Source organism: Microcebus murinus, chromosome 10, assembly GCF_040939455.1.
Source record: "Microcebus murinus isolate Inina chromosome 10, M.murinus_Inina_mat1.0, whole genome shotgun sequence".
NCBI lineage: Eukaryota > Metazoa > Chordata > Mammalia > Primates > Cheirogaleidae > Microcebus > Microcebus murinus.
The window spans coordinates 60,299,238-60,318,791 of record NC_134113.1 but is presented as its reverse complement, the minus strand read 5'-3'; the positions used below and the strand labels follow the sequence as shown (position 1 = coordinate 60,318,791).

The following is a 19,554-nucleotide window of genomic DNA, read 5'->3' as shown; positions in this document are numbered from 1 at the left end:
TGCCCAGGCTAGAGTGAGTGCCATGGCACCAGCCTAGCTCACAGCAACCTCAAACTCCTAGGCTCAAGCTATCCTACTGCCTCAGCCTCCCAAGTAGCTGGGACTACAGGCATGTGCCACCATGCCCGGCTAATTTTTTCTATATATATTAGTTGGCCAATTAATTTCTTTCTATTTATAGTAGAGACGGGGTCTCGCTCTTGCTCAGGCTGGTTTTGAACTCCTGACTCAAGCAATCTGCCTGCCTTGGCCTCCCAGAGAGCTAGGATTACAGGTGTGAGCCACTGCGCCCGGCCTAAGACACTGCTTTTAAAGACTTTAGGACTTCAAAGTGGGGTATGAGTTTATCTCTCTAATAAGGAATAAGGTGGAATCAGTCTTAACTCTAGGCTTCTTTGTGTCTTCTTTAAGGATCTGTGCTCTATCATACCCCAAGTCAGTTATTGGTGGGGGAGAGGGAAGAACGACCAAGAAACATCTAAGGAGGAGGTGTCTAATGAATGACTACCGCTCCAGGTGCTCATTTCTTTAATCAACCATATCATCAAAATCAGAAAGAAAGAAACCACAATGAACAAAGGGAAAGGAAAAAACAACAGCCTGTTCTCCCCAGCCTCTTCTTTCCCCTCTTCCTCCTCAAGGTGGGGGGCCACATCCGGGGCCTAGGGCTGGGGCCCAGGCTGGTCTACTAAGCAGACAATTGAGTTTCATTTCCTGTCAAACCCAGAGCTGGGGCAGGATGTCTGGGGGTGTAGTGAGGGGCCTAGGGTTCAGTAGTGAACAGGGGCCACTTTAGGATCGCCCCCTGCAGAAAAGTCTGTTGATTGGCCCATCAGGAAGCTGCAGAAACCACTCCTCAGGTAGTTCGGTGAAGACCAAAGTATCCCACTATCCCACGCTCTCACTTCTAATCATTAGTAACAAGGCCTAGGACAAGATGCTAGACTTGGCAGGGCTGAAGCACAATTGGTGAAAGAAGAGTAGGGGTTAAAAAAAAAAAAAGAAAGCCGGCCACGGTGGCTCACGCCTGTAATCCTAGCTCTCTGGGAGGCCGAGGCGGGCGGATTGCTTGAGGTCAGGAGTTCGAAACCAGCCTGAGCAAGAGCGAGACCCCCGTCTCTACTATAAATAGAAAGAAATTAATTGGCCAAATAATATATATAGAAAAAAATTAGCCGGGCATGGTGGCCCATGCCTGTAGTCCCAGCCACTTGGGAGGCTGAGGCAGAAGGATTGCTTGAGCCCAGGAGTTTGAGGTTGCTGTGAGCTAGGCTGACACCACGGCACTCATTCTAGCCTAGGCAACAAAGCTAGACTCTTGTCTCAAAAAAAAAAAAAAAAAAAAAAAGAAGAGCAAGGGTTAAGGATGGCAGTGTCAGAACACTTGTAAAAACTGTGTATTGTATGCAAATAGTTTTTAAATGAGTTTTTTCTTGAGACCACCTGTGTTGGGTCTCTGGTGGAAGTCAAGCAGATGGAGAATGGGAAAGAAGGCAAGCTGTGGCCCCCACAAAACTTCAGAGCCTAATTTGTTTCATAAAGGTCCTAGTCAGCCATTACTTTGGGTCTTTTTTATTTTTTTAAACGGGGCTTGCTTCTTGGTGTTGGAGGTAGTCACTAATACCTCCTTCCTGGTTCCAGGGGTATTGTTAGACATTAACCTAAGCCAAAGTGGGAGATATGGAGGAAGGTAAAAGGGCCAAAAAGGAAAAAGCCATATGGGGGTGGAGGAGGGCAGAGCCAACACCTGAGGAGAGGCATCTGCTGCCAATCCCTCCCAGGCTGTAGGGGAAACAAGTTTAACAGGACTTAGCCCTGAAGGAACAACTGTTGGTGAAAGGAACGGGGGAGGGAGAACATTTGAGCTCGTCTGAAGAATAGGGAGGCACGGGGCAGGGCAGGCCTACAAAGGGAGTGACCATACAGGCGCGGATTATTGGCAAGTGGCCCCGCTTTAGATCCCTAGCGGTTGGACGAGGTTAATTAGAATACTAAGTAGATCCGCCCAGAAGCCTTCACCCTGCCCTTTGACCCTAGGGCCCAGCCCGAGGAGGATCCGCGTGTGGAAGGCCAGAGCGAGAAGTGATCTGGGCCCTCGTCACTTCGCTGCCAAATTCCCGGCGCCGCCCAGAGGCTGAGCTAGGCCAGGGCCGTCCGCCCAATCCAGCCCGCCGCCTCTTCGGCCATGGAAGCTACCGGCAACCCCGAGGCTGCGGGGACAGGTGACCGACCCACAGCGCCTTCGCCATGCACTCCCCTCTCGCGGGTCTCTGTCCGGAGAGTTGAGCTTGGCGGCCGAGGGCAATCGGCACGCGAATTCGACCTCCCCACCTTCTCAGAGAGGGTTATTGGGGCCTTCTATTCGCCACCAGCAACATTCGTGCGCCCTAGTGCGTTCCTGGAATTTGCCTGCCCCGTGTCACCAAGACGCTCTGAGAAATGGGTACAGGCCAGGGCCTGAATATTGTTTCTTTCTTCATTCGTCAGACCCCTTTCCCGCGTGCAGCTGGGCCTTGCGCCCTTTTCCCACGCAGGTCCTGGACGTACGATGCCTAGGATGAGAGGGATTGTGCCTCGGAACTTCTCTCGGCGCCCCGAGGACTGTTTTACACGCAGCAGGCACTCGATAATGGTATCGATGGCAGTAAAAAAGCCCATGGCTTTATTTTATTAACTGCTTCAGCTTTTCCCTTCTTCCTCCTCCTCCGCCCATGAAATGGTGCACTCTCCCTTTAAGACTAAAATGGTGGCTTGCTACGATTAGGACTCCACTTCCGGTGGGGAGGGGGCGGGACCCCAGCCCGTTCGCGCCGGAAGTGGTTTGCGTTTTCAAGATGGCGACTCCCTATGTAACTGACGAGACCGGCGGTGAGTGCGGGAGGCGCGGAACCGCTTCTCCCTGGGCTCTCGGGGCAGGGGTTCGGACTTGGAAAGGGGTCTGTGCCCCGCCCATCCCGGGGCCCCTCCTTTGCCCCGCCCCCCGGACCGCCTTCCTCATTCATTCTCTCCTACGGGGTGTCTCCTGCGCCCCCTTCTGGCCTTGTGTTTGGGGGTCTCTGCTTCCGGTCACCCAAACCCTGGGGTCCTTCAATGCTGGTCCCTGCTCTAGGACCTTTACGGGCCCTTAGTTTTTCTTCAGCAGTTGGAGCTCCCATATCTCTTTTGGATTATTCAGCCCTGGGGGCTTCTACACTTTCAATTCCCTCCAATTCCTGCTCTTCTCCCCTCCCCCATCTCTTAGCTATACCTTCCTTCTGCCCTACCCCAGCCCCGTTTTCATTCTTTTTCTCGAAGATGTATTTGCTCAAGGCCTCCTCATTGCTACATAGCGCTTTTTCCATTCTCTCCCTCATCTTCGTTTGTGGGGTCAGTGAGATCCAGAAGTGTGAAGGAAAGAGGTGCCTAATACAACTTTCAGGTTAAGTTTTCTCCTTGATGGTGCTACCCTCATCTACCTTCTCCGATGATGGCGGTAGGGATTTAAGGGTCACAGGTGGAAGAAGGCAAACAGGAAGCTGTCTAGTGGCATTTCTCCCAGGTCTTTTGACAAGTTGATAAAACCCACTATTCCTTCTGGTAGAGAAGAATTTCCAGCTTTGCTATCTGAGGTGCTGAAGTGTCTGCTGTGTATGTGAGGTGCATGTGTAGGAAACAATCAAGGCTTTCATCTTAATTTTGGCCCTTCCTAATTGTGTCACCTGTAGAAAAATGTGCATAGTAGTAATATGTAGTCAGTGATGATCAAGTAAGATAATATATGTGAAAGCATGTTGTAAAATGCTGTGCAAAAATGCAAGGTGTTTCTGCATTTGTAACCCTCATTGCATGTGTGTAGTCTTCGGTAGAAGCAATATTGTGCCTGTGCCTTGGTACACACAATCTGCGGTCTGTTTTAAAATGTGCTATTTGTGCTTCTTGCTCTGTTGCTTTCCATGTTTCTTACACTTCAGCCCACCTATCTTTTGGTACCTAATGGCAACCCAGTTCTCTGCTACTTCTCCCCAACCTCACATTTCAAAGTGGTACATCTTTCCTCCTGCTTTTTACCTAGTAGGTCTTTCTTTAACTATCAACTTTTTCTTTTTTTTACTCAGCACAATAATAATGAGGATTTAACTATCACCTTTTAATGTGTGCTTTGAAAATACTTCTTAGCATCTAGTACACTTCTGTTCACTCTAAACCATTTTCTTTAACTTAATGAAAATCCAGATATTACATTTCACCCTACCCTGCCACAAAGAGATATTGTCTGTCCCCTGTGACTATATGGAAGAGAAGAAGGAATAAACTGCTTTTTTGTTTTCCTTTACTACTTCCAGATCATTGATCTACCACTATTACTCTAATCCTCATGGAAGGTATTGCCATGCAATTATAGCAGTTTCTCTAAAACTTAAGTGCCACCATCTGCTCACAAGGATCCAGACGATTGCATCGCATTTGTTCTCTCCTCTCTTTCTTGCCTTCATTCTCATTGTCTCCAGCACTTTTGGAATACTCTGATCTCATAGTTCCTCAGCATGAGATCATTGACTTTGCTTTGTGTTTTCAAACCACCTGCACATCAGAATCACTAAGACCTAGATGTCATCTATAACACTGCTTTCACTTCAGTTGCTCCCAGTCACTGACTTTAGCCTCCTTACCACTCACCTTTTTCACTACCTCAAACCCAAAGAATCAGCTTTTTGCCCTCCTTAGGTTCTCTAGTTTTTAACCTTTGCATTTCATTGAGTCTATCAGTACCTTGTGGCTACTTTTGATGCTGCCCAGCTAGACCTGTATGACCAGGCACTTTGATACTATCCTCATTGCTTTCTTTTTTTTTTTTTTTTTTTTTTTTGAGACAGAGTCTCACTCTGTTGCCCCGGCTAGAGTGCTATGGCATCACCCTAGCTCACAGCAACCTCTAACTAACTCCTGGGCTCAAGCAATCCTCCTGCCTCAGCCTCCCGAGTAGCTGGGACTACAGGCATGTGCCACCATGCCTGGCTAATTTTAGTTGGCCAATTAATTTCTTTATTTTTAGTAGAGATGGGGTCTTGCTCTTGCTCAGGCTGGTTCCAAACTCCTGACCTTGAGCGATCCGCCTGCCTGCCTCCGGCCTCCCAGAGTGCTGGGATTACAGCCGTGAGCCACCACACCAGGTCCCTCCTTGCTTTCTTCATTCATTTTGACCTTCTATACTAAGTAAGCACTTCTGTTATCTTGACTCATACTCATAAACTATTTTCTTGGCTTCTGCTTCTAGACCATAGGATGTTGCTAGAGAAAAGCACAGAAGATAGCTAACTTAATGTCAGCTTCTCCCAAATGATGGCTTCTCTCCAATTCTTTTTTCCTGTTTTTTTTTTTAAAAATTGGTTTTTTTACATTCTCCCATAGCTGTTTCCCTAACCTTTTTCAGCTCTCTGTGACCCTCTATTTTAATTCTCCCTCCTTTGGCAGATGACTTCACTTTCTATTTCACTGAAAAATCAAGACCTATCATTTTGTTTGTTCCTCTTCACAGCCACATTTCTTGAGTATCAGATCTATACCTGCTATTTCCATTTCCTCACTGCTTATTTGTTTCTTAAATCTTTGTAATCTTTATTTCTAGTACTGTCTTATCACTTAAGTTGCCTATGCCTTTTTCTAATTGTTTGGTGAATATCTTTCACTCTTGGATATGCTATCACACCTCAAATCCAACCTGACCAAAATCAGTATTAGTTTTTCCATCATTATTTCTGTTAAATGCAGCATTGTTCTAGCCAACCCAAGATCAACTTTTTGCATCATTTTTCTCTCTTTTAAAGATTTTAAGTAGACTTCATATTCTGGAATGGTTTTTGATTTATAGAAAAATTGAGAACATGCTACAGAGAATCCTCATATACCCTACAAATGAGGTTCCTCTATTACTAACATCTTAAATTAATATGGTATATTTTTTACAATTAATGAACCAATATTGATACATTATTATTAACTAAAGTCCATACATTATTCATTTTCCTTAGTTTTTATGTAATTTTGTGTTCTACGTTCTCATCCAAGATACTACATTACATTTAGTTCTCGTGTCTGCTTAAGCTCCTCTGGGCTGTGACAGTTTCTCAGACTTTACTTGTTTTTTATTTTTTTTTTTTTGAGACAGAATCTCGCTCTATAGCCCTGGGTAGAGTGCAGTGGTGTCATGATAGCTCACTGCAACTTGAAACTCCTGGGCTCAAGCCATCCTTCTGCCTCAGCTTCTGGAGCAGCTGATATTACGGTGCATGCTGCCATGCCTGGCTAATTTTTCATTTTTTTGTAGAGATGGGGGTCTCACTCTTGCTCTTGCTCAAGCCCGTCTCAAACTTCTGACCTCAAGTGATCTTTCCACCTTGGCCTCTCAAAGCACTCAATAAAGGGTCTTTGGGAACTATCATATTTACACATGGACCGTTCATTCTTATATCTAAGACACCACTCTCTTAATGTGAGCACTTAATATAGTATTATCATAGGTATGATCCACCGCACTCGGACTTAATTTATTTTTTGTTAGTTATAAAGTTAATTCATGTTGATTTTAGAAAATTTGGAAAATATTTTTATAATTAAAATAAAATAGGCCGGGTGTGGTGGCTCATGCCTGTAATCCTAGCACCCTGGGAGGCTGAGGAGGGCGGATAGTTTGAGCTCAGGAGTTTGAGACCAGCCTGAGCGAGAGCGAGACCCCGTCTCTACTATAAATAGAAAGAAATTAATTGGCCAACTATGCATTTACAAAATAGTTGATAAAAAAAAAATAATTGGCCAACTAAAAACATGTAGAAAAATTAGCCAGGCAGAGTGGCACATGCCTGTAGTCCCAGCTACTCGGGAGGCTGAGGCAGGAGGATTGCTTGAGCCCAGGAGTTAGAGGTTGCTGTGAGCTAGGCTGACGCCACGGCACTCTAGCCCGGGCAACAAGAGTGAGACTCTGTGTCCAAAAATAATAATAATAATAATAAAATAAAATATAAATCTTATATATAACCAGTAATTCCAGATTGCAGAGATAATTGCAGTTAACTTTTTCTTTTAGTTTTTCTTAATTTCTTTCTTTCTTTTTTTTTGAGACAGAGTCTCGCTTTGTTGTCCAGGCTAGAGTGAGTGCCGTGGCGTCAGCCTAGCTCACAGCAACTTCAAACTCCTGGGCTCCAGCGATCCTTCTGCCTCAGCCTCCCGAGTAGCTGGGACTACAGGCATGCGCCACCATGCCCGGCTAATTTTTTATATATATATCAGTTGGCCAATTAATTTCTTTCTATTTATAGTAGAGATGGGGTCTCGCTCTTGCTCAGGCTGGTTTTGAACTCCTGACCTTGAGCAATCCGCCCGCCACAGCCTCCCAGAGAGCTAGGATTACAGGCGTGAGCCACCGCGCCCGGCCTTAGTTTTTCTTTCTATATACATATATAGCATATGTGAAGTAACATAATTTTAATCATACTGAATGGCTATATTTTCCAAAGTATGATCTGCAGAACAGTTGGTGGTACTCTGAGATGTGCCACAAAATAAATAACTAAAATAAAAATAAGATTTCTATGTTCAAATACATTTGAGAAAAACTATAAATCATATTCCCAGCTTGCATATTCAGGTGAACAAGAACATATTACTCATTTAAATCTTATCGTTTAACCCAGAATTCCCCAAACTTCTTCAAGATAGCTTTTTGGGGTAACTCCTGTTAATATCTTATGAAAGCAGTATTTTACATAACAAAAGCTTCGGGAAATGCTGCTGAATGTTAAGACTACCTTATATTCTCTTGCTGTGTTAGCCAAATTTTTCCCCCCTTTTTTTGGAGGCAGTCTCCGCTCTGTTGCCCAGGCTATCAGCCTAGCTCACAGCAACCTCAAACTCCTGGGCTCAAGCAATCCTCCTACCTCAGCCTCCCAAGTACAGGCACTTGCCACCATGCCTGACTAATGTTTTTTTTTTTCTATTTTTAGTAGAAAAGGGGTCTTTTGCTGAGGCTGGTCTTGAACTCCTGAGCTCAAGCGATCCTCTAGCCTCTGCCTGCCAGAGTGCTAGGATTACAAGCATGAGCCACCTTGCTCTGCCCCAGCTTTCTACAAGGGTTTTACCACTGGCAGTATGTGAATTTGCTGGTTTTAGCACTTCTTTGAATGCATTGGTATTCTCATATTTTAAAATTCTGCTTTTATAGGTGAAAATGTTATTTCATTGTCTTAATTTCTATTTCATTTGATTATTTTTTTTTTTTTTTTTTTTTGAGACAGAGTCTCGCTTTGTTGCCCAGGCTAGAGTGAGTGCCGTGGCGTCAGCCTAGCTCACAGCAACCTCAAACTCCTGGGCTCAAGGGATCCTCCTGCCTCAGCCTCCCAAGTAGCTGGGACTACAGGCATGTGCCACCATGCCCGGCTAATTTTTTTTTTTGTATATATTAGTTGGCCAATTAATTTCTTTCTATTTATAGTAGAGACGGGGTCTCGCTCTTGCTCAGGCTGGTTTCGAACTCCTGACCTCGAGCAATCCGCCCGCCTCGGCCTCCCAGAGAGCTAGGATTACAGGCGTGAGCCACCGCGCCCGGCCTATTTCATTTGATTATTACTGAGATTAAACTTTTTTGTATTTTTTTCTTTTATAACACAATATACAATAGTAGTGTAAAGAACATAGCCTTTGGAACCCACAGTCTTGATTTGAATTCTGATGCCATTTATTAACTGTACCTTTGGGCAAGTTATTAAATTTCTTATCATTTGTAAAACTAGAAGAGTACTTAATGAAATTGTGAAAATGAAATAAGATAATGTATATAAACATGTGAACACTGTACTGGGTAAGCAAGCACTCAATAAAGGGTCTTTGGGGACTATCATATTTACATATGGACCGTTCACTCTTACATTCAAGACACCACTTTTTTAATGCGAGTCCTTAATATAGTATTATCACATACTGTGTTTTTGCCTGTACTCTCTAGTGAAACTAGGCTGTATATGACAGGTAAACAGCAGTGTGATGATGTATAACCTTTGGTGTCAGACTTGAGTTCATATTACAGCGACATGCTACCTTTGTGATCCTGGACTTGTTTTTAGCCACTTGGAGACTCTGTTGCCTCCGCTGTAAATGGTAATATCCCATTGTCTAGATTCAGAAAGATAATGTATGTAAAGTTCTTGGTGTGATGTAGCTACTTAGTAATAAATACTCCTTCTTAATCATTCTTAACATATGTGAGTTTTCCACTGCTATGATTTTGTTTGTTGTTTTCTCTTAGCATCTCCTTTCCTTTCTTTTCTCTGCCTGCAGAAATATTGGCTGCTGATTTATTGTTATTACTATTACTACTACCTAGTCTTTTTTTTTTTTTTGAGACAGGGTTTGCCATATTGCCCAGGCTGGTCTTGAACTCCTGGGCTCAAGCAATCGTCTTGCCTCAGCCTCCCAAGTTGCTGGGACTACAGGGGCAAACTCTACTGCACCTAGTCTTTAAAGTCAAGTCCCTGAGCTTTCCTGATTTCTTATCACCTTCTCCCATCAAATGCAGTGTGATTATTTATTCCTTTGAATTCTCTTGTTAGTATTTATCTGTGTCTCTTATGATACTTGTGACATTTTTACTTTTGTCTTATTCTTTGCTTGCTTAATGTGCCTACCTCCTCCTTTCTTAAGTTTAAATTTCTTAAAAGCAGGGGACCCTCTTGCTTATCTTGATAATTCTTGTAGCACTTAGTATAGTATTTTTCTCATTAGAGGCTTTCCATAAATGTTTATTATATTTAATTAATTTGTACATTGACTTCTGACCACCCTACTTTCCTGAGACTATATTCTTAAATATAACCAGGGATTTCCAAATTGCTAATATCAGTAACCTTTTTCTCAGTTTTCCTTTTCTTCATCTCTTTGCAGTAGTAAATAGTATAATCACCTGCCCCCCAAAACAGAATTTAATATTGTTAATCACCTGCTTTTACTTACAGCTCTTGTTCTCCATGGCATAGCACTGTCCTAATTCTCCTTTCCTAAGAATCATTTCCTATCATTGCTGGTACCTTTTCTTTCCAGAGGGAAATGATCATGACCATTTTTCCTGGGTCATTCCTCCAACTCTGATCTTTTATATTTCATGTTGGAAACCACATCTAGGTCTTATTGTTGTTGGCCCTGAGATCATCCTTAGACTCAGATCTGTGATTGCGATCTCTTTTCTTACTTGAAGCAGCAGATCCTGGGGACTCAACAAATCTTTAACAGTCACTTTCCCTAGTTCCTTGGAGTTCTCTGAAGCCTTGCAGTATTGTTTCTTCACTGTCTTCCTGTAACCCCTGAAAATGAGGCCCTTTTTGGTTTAAGGGTTTTTATTGCTAATAGATATAAGGAAACAGATTGAGGATTACAAAACAGCAGACGTGGGAAAATAACAAAGCTTAAAAAATTCTTATAGTAGTAGTCCCCAATCTGTAGTTTCTGACTCTCTTAAAGATGTTATCTGAAAGTCCTGATATTCTGCCATTGGTTTTTATTTCTAGGGGTAAGACCCATCAAATCTCTCCCTTCTTTTTGACTTCACCTTTGGATACCATCAAGGCCAGAGGATGGAACCAAGATAACATAATATAGGTGCTCCTTTGTGATAATTGGCTATTTGTATCTCTGAGGGCTTCCACACAGGATGGCCTTTGGAAAAGATTATGTCTACCTTTCCTCACAGTCTGTCTCTACTCCTCTTTAAACCTTCAACTATACTCTCTATGCAATTAACTTAAATATATGTTTCTGGTATTGTCCCCTTTTCTCCCTGATTCCATGAAAAACACTGCTTGTCTAGAATTGCATTAGGCTGGGTACAGTGGCTCACACCTGTTCCTACCACTTTGGGAGGCCTTGGCAGGAGGATCACTTGAGGCCAAGAGTTCCAGACCAGCCTGAGCAAGAGTGACACCCCATCTCTACAAAAAAATGGACAAATCAGCCGGGCGTGGTGGCTTGCGCCTGTCATCCCAGCTACTCGGGAGGCTGAGGCAGGAGGATCAGTTGAGCCCAGGAATTAGAGGTTGCAGTGAGCTATGATGACGCCACTGCACTCTAGCTGGGGTGACTGAAACCCTGTCTCCAAAAACAAAACTGAATTGTTTTCATAAAGTTATCTTTTCCTTTGCACTTTGTTTCTATCAGTGGTTTTTATTTTCCAATTTTCCACATTCAAGAGTGATAATTAGCTTATTATAATTAGCAAATAACATCATAATAAACAATAAACATCTTGTTTATTATCTTTCTTCCTCACTAGAATGTATGCTACAAGAAGGCAGGAATCTTGCTTGTTTTATTCATTGTTGTATCCCTAGCTCCTATTACAATGCCTGGCACAACAGTAAGTGTGCAATAAACATTTAAAATCCATGTGTGAATAAATGTTATTACCATATGCACTACTTACTCACAGGTATGTTGTGAAAATAAGAATACATGTGAAAAGCACCAGATCCACTGTAGCACTACTTAATTTCCTCTCTAATTCAAATCTTCGCAGTCTTAGGACCCTGTTAGTTTATCCTTCGTAATGAATTTCATTTTCCTTTCAATATCCATAGAGACCATCTAAGTTAAATCTTCTCACATTGAAGCTATGGCTTTCGTTTACTCTATGTTTAGTTTATGGTACACATTTTCAGGTTATTCTTAAAGCATTGCTTTGAGCAGATCACCTCTACTCCCTTCGTGCCCTTCAGTGTTCTCCCGCAGCGTAAGGTTTCAGTCCCAACTCAGTGGATGGAGACTGGAGACCTTTCATAATCTCACTAATTTACCCCTAGTCTCTTTTCCCATTACATATGCTTTTTGCCCAAAACATACTAGATTCTTGCTATTCCCTAATGTGACACTTACATTTATTTATTCATTAATTCAGTCAATATTTGCTGTCTTCTTTGGGCCAGGGTCTTTGATATAAAGTTAAAAAGACAATCTCTGGCCAGGGGAGGTGGCTCACGCCTTGTAATCCTAGCACTCTGGGAGGCTTCGGTGAGAGGCTTGCTTGAGCTCAGGAGTTTGAGACCAGCCTGAGTAAGAGGGAGACCCCATCTCTACTAAAAATAGAAAATATTAGCCGGGCACATGGTTCACACCTGTAGTCCCAGCTCCTTGGGAGGCTGAGGCAGGAGAATCACCTGAGCCCAGGAGTCTGAGGTTGCAGTGAGCTACGCTATACTGCACTCTAAAGGCCAGAGGGAGTGGGAGGACAGAGTGAGATTCTGTCACAAAAAACAAAAAGAATCCTTGCTCTCAAGCAAACAATTATGTTAAACATTATAGCAAGATAAAGGCTAAAATGGGTGTTGTGAGTGCACAAAAGGCAACTTCTAACTTGGTTTGGGTTGAAGTCAGGAAAGGCCACCTTGAATTTATACTTGAACTTGACTTTTAAAGAGCAGTAGGAATTAACTAAGATAAGCAAGGAAAGTCTATTCCAGGACAAGGGGAACAAAAGCAAAAAGGTCTAGAGAATAGAGACAAGCTTCTGGGTGAGATTTGTGAATATTTCAATGTCTAAAGCAGTGAGTATTGGTGCTAAGAGGCTGAAGATTAGCACCAGCGAGGTCAAGAAGGCCTTTTGTAGCTGGGCACGGTGGCTCACGCCTGTAATCCTAGCATTCTGGGAGGCTGAGGTGGGCAGATTGCTCAGGGTCAGGAGTTTGAAGCCAGCCTGAGCAAGAGCGAGACCCCATCTCTACTATAAATAGAAAAATTAATTGGCCAACTAATATATATATATATAGAAAAAATTAGCCGGGCATGGTGGCTCATGCCTGTAGTCCCAGCTACTCGGGAGGCTGAGGCAGCAGGATCGCTTGAGCCCAGGAGTTTGAGGTTGCTGTGAGCTAGGCTGACGCCACAGCACTCACTCTAGCCTGGGCAACAAAGTGAGACTCTGTCTCAAAAAAACCCCAAAAAACAAAAAAAGAAGGCCTTTTGTGTGCAGCTACATCCTCCATGTAAATACCCTGAGGGCAGTAGGAATCCAGGAAGAATTTTAAATACAGGTGTGACTAGTTTTATTTTTACCTTTGCTCTTGTCCCTATGCCTGAAATACTTCCTTTTCTCCTCTTTCCTTAACCACACACCTACCTCCACCTGTCTAAACACTGCTCATCTTCCAAGGATCACAACAGATTCTGTGTCCTGCACAAAATCTTTATGGTCAAAATTAATTTCACGGCCGGGCGCTGTGGCTCACGCCTGTAATCCTAGCTCTTGGGAGGCCGAGGCGGGCGGATTGCTCAAGGTCAGGAGTTCAAAACCAGCCTGAGCAAGAGCGAGACCCCGTCTCTACTATAAATAGAAAGAAATTAATTGGCCAACTGATATATATATAAAAAATTAGCCGGGCATGGTGGCGCATGCCTGTAGTCCCAGCTACCCGGGAGGCTGAGGCAGAAGGATCACTCGAGCCCAGGAGTTTGAGGTTGCTGTGAGCTAGGACGCCACGGCACTCACTCTAGCCTGGGCAACAAAGCGAGACTCTGTCTCAAAAAAAAAAAAAAAAAAAAAAAAAAATTAATTTCACTCTTCTCTGTGTACCTATAATTTTCTAAGCCATTTAGGCTTGAAATGTAAAACCATATATTAAAAAAACCTGCACTTTAACAACAACGTAAATGGGAATTTTTAAAAAGAAAAATTAATCATATAACCCTAACATAACATTTTCATTTTTATACATTCTTTTCTAAAATTATAGATTTCATCACATTTAATAGCTGAACTCATGTGATATATATAATTTTATTGTGTTTTATATTATGTCATCTATTGGATGATGTTTTGAAATTATCATTTTTAACAGACATATGTATTTAGCCATTCCCATATAATTGGATGTGAAGTTTGTTTTTAATTTTTAGCTCTGTATTGGTAATATAATAATATAATTTTCACATGATTATATCTTCCCTCTTTTTCTTGTTTTTACTGTTTCCTGTTGGGACTCTTTCCTTATGCCAAATTCTCAATAGTGGGATTACTAATACAAAATATGTTGAATTATCTTTGATTTCTGACCTTTTCTCCTCCCTAGTCAATTACCAAGTGTTGATTCTTTGATGATGTATCTGGCATCAGTCTCTTCCACTCTCACTGTTTCAGCCTGTTCTGCCCCTTCATGCCAGAATTGTTGCAGTCTTTTTTCCCTGTTTTCCCCAGTCTCTAGTATTTTTCTTTTCCAATCCACTGTCTTATGATGCTAGATTAATTGCCCTAAAACACAGCTTTGCATAAAGGATTCATTCATTTATTCAAAGCCCTAAAACAATAGTTTGGATAAAGGATTCATTCATTTGACAAATATTAATGAATGCATGCCATGTGCCAGATGTTAAACCCCTTAACTGGTATTCAAGGTCTGAACATTCTCCCTTCATCGCACTAGTCCTCTCTGTGGCTAAGCCAGACTGGTCTATTTGCCAACTTCTGAAAATGCCATATATGTGCCCATGTCTGAATTTTTGCTTTAGAATGAACTTCTGTTTCAAATCTACTTTGTTTCCCTTTTCATTTAGTTTGACCTTTTTCTCAAAGCCCAGCTCTGGTCTCAGTCCTTCCTCCACAAAGCTTCTCTGTTGTTTTTTTTGAGATGGGATCTCACTCTGTTGCCCAGAGTGCAGAGGACCACAGTGCGATCATAGCTCACTGTAACCTCAAACTCCTGGGCTCAAGCAATCCTCCTGCCTCAGCCTCCCCAGTAGCTGGGACTATAGGCATAAGCCACCATGCCTGGCCCCTAACATTCATTCTAATAACTCCTTGGTGTTCCATTGTGCGGATAAACTAAACCTATTTAATCATTTATTGATGGCCATTTAAGTTGCTTTCAGCTTTTTGCTAATTTAAATCATGCATCAACAAACATACTTTACATATATCCTTATATATGCTTATATATCTATAGTATGGATTCCTGAAAGTTGTCATATTTTTTAAGATGCATCAAAATAAAATTTCCCCTTGTCTGCAACATCATCTCTGGTCATTTATCCTTCTATAGTTCTTGTTTTTGCCTCTTTTTAGCCTCTTGTTCGTTTATTGCCTTTCATGTTCCCATACTTGTTGCCTTGTGTTTTTGAAAAATTTTTCCTCTGTGCCTATCCTGTCTTTCCAAATAAATTACCACAATAGAAGCTCCTTAAGGGCAAGAATGGTATGTTGTACAGTGTATAGGCACTCAGTAAATAATGATGAGAGAGGGATTGAGGGTTGATATGTGGAAAGGTGCTTTAATGGTTACATTTGGTGGACAGATGGGTGCTGAGGGAAGAAATGTACATTTATGCATTCTCTCATGTTGAGAAATGTTTGAAAATAAGAAAGAACAACTCTCGAGCTTAATTTTTCTCATTTTAGGCAAGTACATCGCTTCAACACAGAGACCTGATGGGACCTGGCGCAAGCAGCGGAGGGTGAAAGAAGGCTATGTACCCCAGGAGGAGGTCCCAGTGTGCGTGGTTAGGCTTGAGGAGGGTTTATTTATTGGGTTGCCTCCAGAAGGATAGAATATTCTTATGCCCACAAGTTCAGGGAAGGCTCTCCTGAGTCCTAAGGAAATGGAAGGAGGGCAGATATTTGAGAAAGGAGAGAAAGGGGCTTGGATTTAGGGATGAGTGAAGGTTATAGGTGACTAGTTCTGTTCTATGACCTCTGTTTTCAGAACCTCCAAATAGCATTCAGAAATCCAGAGCTTCAGGTTCTAGGGACCCTCCTACAACCTCTCCTGCAGAGCAGAGGAAAGTTGGGGAGGGACCATAAAGAGAGGAAGGAAGCAGGAATATAATAAGAGTGAAATGATTTGGAAGGTTAAGAAAACAGATCAAAAAGTCAATGATTCTTTGAAACTTTGTTGACATCTTCTGTTTCCTGCAGGTATGAAAATAAATATGTGAAGTTTTTCAAGAGTAAACCAGAACTGCCCCCAGGGCTGAGCCTTGAGGCCACTGTTCCTGTCACCCCATCCAGGCCTGAAGGTGGTGAACCAGGCCTTTCCAAGACAGCCAAACGCAACCTGAAGAGAAAGGAGAAGAGGCGGCAGCAGCAAGAGAAAGGAGAGGTAGAGGCCTTGAGCCGGACTCTTGATAAGGTGTCCCTGGGAGAGACAGCCCAACTCCCTGGTGCTCCACAGGGCTCCCGGGCAGCCCCCACAGCCGCCTCTGACCAGCCTGACTCAGCTGCTAGCACCGAGAGAGCCAAGAAGATAAAGAACCTAAAGAAGAAGCTTCGGCAAGTGGAAGAGCTGCAGCAACGGATCCAGGCTGGGGAAGTCAGCCAGCCCAGCAAAGAGCAGCTGGAGAAGCTAGCAAGGAGGAGGGCACTGGAAGAGGAGTTAGAGGACTTAGAGCTAGGCCTGTGATGCCTTTGGGAAATAGGGATTGGACTGCAGAACAAACCATGGGGTTCTCTGGGGCTGGGGGAATGTGGGCAGCCGCAGTCAGGAGGGGTAGCCCCCATACTGGCTCACTTCCACTTCTTGCAGCCCAACTCTGTCCTCGAGAGCCTGACCTCTCCCTCATTCCTTCTCTTTTCTCCCCAGCTCCTATTTTATGGACTTTCCCTCTCCCATCCCCAGTGTTCAAAATCTCAGTGACTACCCCAGGTACCTTTGCTGCTGATTTGGGTTTCTTGTTTAAAAGAAAATCGGGTGGGTGGGAATCTCTCAGAGAACTGAGGTTGAGGGTAGAGGGAGTATGCCCAAGTCTTGGGCTTGGTTCCCGTTCACAGTGTTCATGGGTTATTTCCCTCTCCGTCCCTCACCTTTTTATTTTTTTTTATTTTTTAAAGAACAAGAATAAACTCAAGTAGACAACATATGGCTTTGCCTTTCTTTTCAGCTCCTAGTAGGTGTTTTATCTCCTAAGTTTGGCATAGGAAAATAAGTGTTGTGAGTAGAGACCAAGGGAGGGGAAGTACCGTGTTTCCCCGAAAATAAGACCTACTCATAAAATAAGCCCTAGCAGGATTTCTTTTTTGCCACAGGCTTGAACTTTATTTGCCCACGAGCGTGGGCCGCCCGCGTCCCTCAGAAGATCTTCAGCGACTCCAGCTGCACGTCCCCGCCCACCTCCACCAGGCGCACGGGCGCCGGTGGCGGAAGTGGTGGAACTGCGCGTCCCCCACCACGGCCTTGAAGTCGTCGGTGGCGATGAGCAGCACCTCGAAGGGCTGCCCGCGCTGGAAGGGGATGCCCGGGCCGCGCTCCTCCCGGCCCCAGGCGCCCTGCTCCAGGCTGTTGAAGACGACAACGGCGGACTCCTCCAGCCGCGGGTTGAAGTGCAGGGCCGCGTCCGCGCCCTGCTCCTCGCTGCACAGCAGGTTCACGTGGAACCTGCCAGCCTTGTCAGGGAGGAAGCCTCGCAGTCTGAGCACGGTGCCTGGGCGGAGGCCCTCGGGCAGTGAGGTCCTGTTCGCCATGGCTGGGACCGGGACAGGCAGCAGTGGCCCCTAGCAGGATTTCTAAGCATTTGTGCAATATAAGCCCTACCCCGAAAATAAGATCTAGTGATGGGTATGGCTATGTGGGGTATCTGCACAACCCATGCATTTTGTCTCAGAGTGGTAAAGAAGAGGAGCAGCCCTTATCTGCCCCATGAGAGCTCTCTTGCTCGACATAAGAGATTGGGGCCAATGGTTCTAAAGGAAATAGAGTCGCAAGAAATTCAGGATGGAATTCGGGGTTTGGAGGGTTATGATGATGTTCCAGAAGAAGACGACTTAACTATATTTGAATAAATGTAGATTGTTGTACTGTACTTAAAAAAAAAAATCCCCTGAAAATAAGCCCTAGGGTGTCTTCTTGAGGAAAAATAAATATAAGACTTATTTTCGGGAAAACACAGTAGCTGTAATGAACTGTCTCGGGAGTTCAGAGTTCTTAGCCTGACTCATAAGGTCCCACATAATCTGGCTCTACTTAACTTCAGTGTCATTTTTTTCCATTCTTCAGTTCTCGTGAAACTCTTATGCTGCAACTATACTGGACTACTTTCAGTTCATCAAATGAATCATTTGTCTGTGAGCCTCAGTTCTTTGCCACTGCTTTTTCCTCTGCCTAAAACTACTCTTCCTGGCCTCCTCTCCCTAATCAACACTTTCTTAGCCTTTGGCTCTTAAATGTTATCCTTTCTGGGAAGGCTTTGCTTCCCTCAAATATTAATTTAGGTGATCTTATTTGCTTTCATTATACTCTCAACTTACTTTTGTAGTGGCATTTCATTATATTGTCATGCTTATTTACTTGTCAGCTCCTCATTATTTTTTTTTTTCTTTGAGACAGTCTTGTTCTGTGACCTGGGCTAGAGTGTCATGGCGTCAGCTTAGCTCACAGCAACCTCAAACTTCTGGGCTCAAGCCATCCTCCTGCCTCAGCCTCTCAGGTAGCTGGAACTACAGGCATGTGCCACCATAACTGGCTAATTTTATCTATTTTTAATAGAGATGGGGTCCCACTCTTGCTTAGGCTGGTCTTGAACTGATCTCAAGCAATCCTCCCACTTCAGCCTCGCAGAGTACTAGTATTATAAGTGTGAGCCACCACACCTGGCCTCATTAAACTATTAAACATAGCCCTGTTTATCATCATTGCACCCCCAGTGCCTGACATAATCAATCCTCAAATATTTGACTGAATGAGACTGTAAGACAGCCAAGCAGTGAGTACTGGAGTGGGCACCTCAGAATGAGACTAAAAGCCTGGATTCCCTTTCATAGGAACCTACACAAAGATTTTATAAATAAGATTTAATTGGCTTATATATAGGTGTTTGATGTTTTGTAAGTAAGTTCAGATATTTTATAGGAATCTGTAGTTTAAAAACCATTATTAGGGAGAGGTTATTTGCTTTGCAAAAAGATTTTACCACAGTAAGTCTTTAATTTTGGGAATTTTTAGTGGTTTAATAAAGGTTTGTTTTGATATTTAGCGGACAGTGTCAGTCATTGTGCTAGCCTGTGGAGGGATACAGTCATGAATACATGGTTGACCCTTCACTTAAGAAGCTGTTAAATTGGCCGGGGTGGCTCACACCTGTAATCCTAGCACTCTGGGAGGCCAAGGCAGGCAGATCTCTCAAGGTCAGGAGTTCGAAACCAGCCTGAGCAAGAGCGAGACCCCGTCTCTACCAAACTAGAAAGAAATTAATTGGCCAACTAAAACTATATAGGAAAAAAAAATTAGCTGGTCATGGTGGCATGTGCCTATAGTCCCAGCTACTTGGGAGGCTGAGGCAGAAGGATTGCTTGAGCCTGGGACTTGGAGGTTGCTGTGAGCTAGGTTGATACCACGGCACTCTAGCCCGGGCAACAGAGTGAGACTCTATCTCAAAATAAAAGCTATTAAATCATGTAAATCACTAAGTACTGGGCAGAATGAATTTATTGCTGTGGTAGAGGTATCAACAATGTGTTGAGGGAGAGTTAAGAAAGAAACACAATTTATTCTCAGGGAGATAGGGAGGCCTAATGGTTGCCTCAGTTTGGGCTGCTATAACAAAATATCATAGACTAGGTGG

At 43.5% G+C, this 19,554-nt stretch overlaps 3 protein-coding genes and 1 pseudogene across 4 annotated transcripts in view; 3 read left to right on the top strand and 1 right to left on the bottom strand.

Moving 5' to 3' along the window:
* CD63 (CD63 molecule) overlaps positions 1-19,554 on the top strand; it is a 193,365-nt gene that overhangs the window by 41,239 nt on the left and 132,572 nt on the right. The gene's annotated exons all lie outside the window — the stretch shown is intronic.
* Positions 1-19,554, top strand: part of SARNP (SAP domain containing ribonucleoprotein) — a 162,821-nt gene that overhangs the window by 41,233 nt on the left and 102,034 nt on the right. The gene's annotated exons all lie outside the window — the stretch shown is intronic.
* On the top strand, positions 1,987-16,855 carry PYM1 (PYM1 exon junction complex associated factor). Of its 2 annotated transcripts, none has more exons than XM_012753081.3 (3): positions 1,987-2,222; positions 15,401-15,494; positions 15,917-16,855. In XM_012753081.3, the coding sequence occupies exons 1-3, from the start codon at positions 2,186-2,188 to the stop codon at positions 16,398-16,400; spliced, it is 615 nt and encodes a 204-aa protein (XP_012608535.1). In that variant the 5' UTR covers positions 1,987-2,185; the 3' UTR covers positions 16,401-16,855. The 2 variants fall into 2 exon arrangements, with proteins under 2 accessions (XP_012608535.1, XP_012608530.1); XM_012753076.2 differs by lacking the exon at positions 1,987-2,222 and adding an exon at positions 2,639-2,868.
* LOC105864912 (galectin-7 pseudogene) lies at positions 17,007-17,458 on the bottom strand (annotated as a pseudogene).

Bases quoted from the DNA above. Each gene is read 5' to 3' on its own strand.
- PYM1 (XM_012753076.2), top strand. From the start codon at position 2,712: ATGAAATGGTGCACTCTCCCTTTAAGACTAAAATGGTGGCTTGCTACG. The intron at 2,869-15,400 runs GTGAGTGCGGGA...TTCTCATTTTAG, and splicing joins TGTAACTGACGAGACCGGCG to GCAAGTACATCGCTTCAACA. The intron at 15,495-15,916 runs GTGCGTGGTTAG...TGTTTCCTGCAG, and splicing joins CCCCAGGAGGAGGTCCCAGT to GTATGAAAATAAATATGTGA.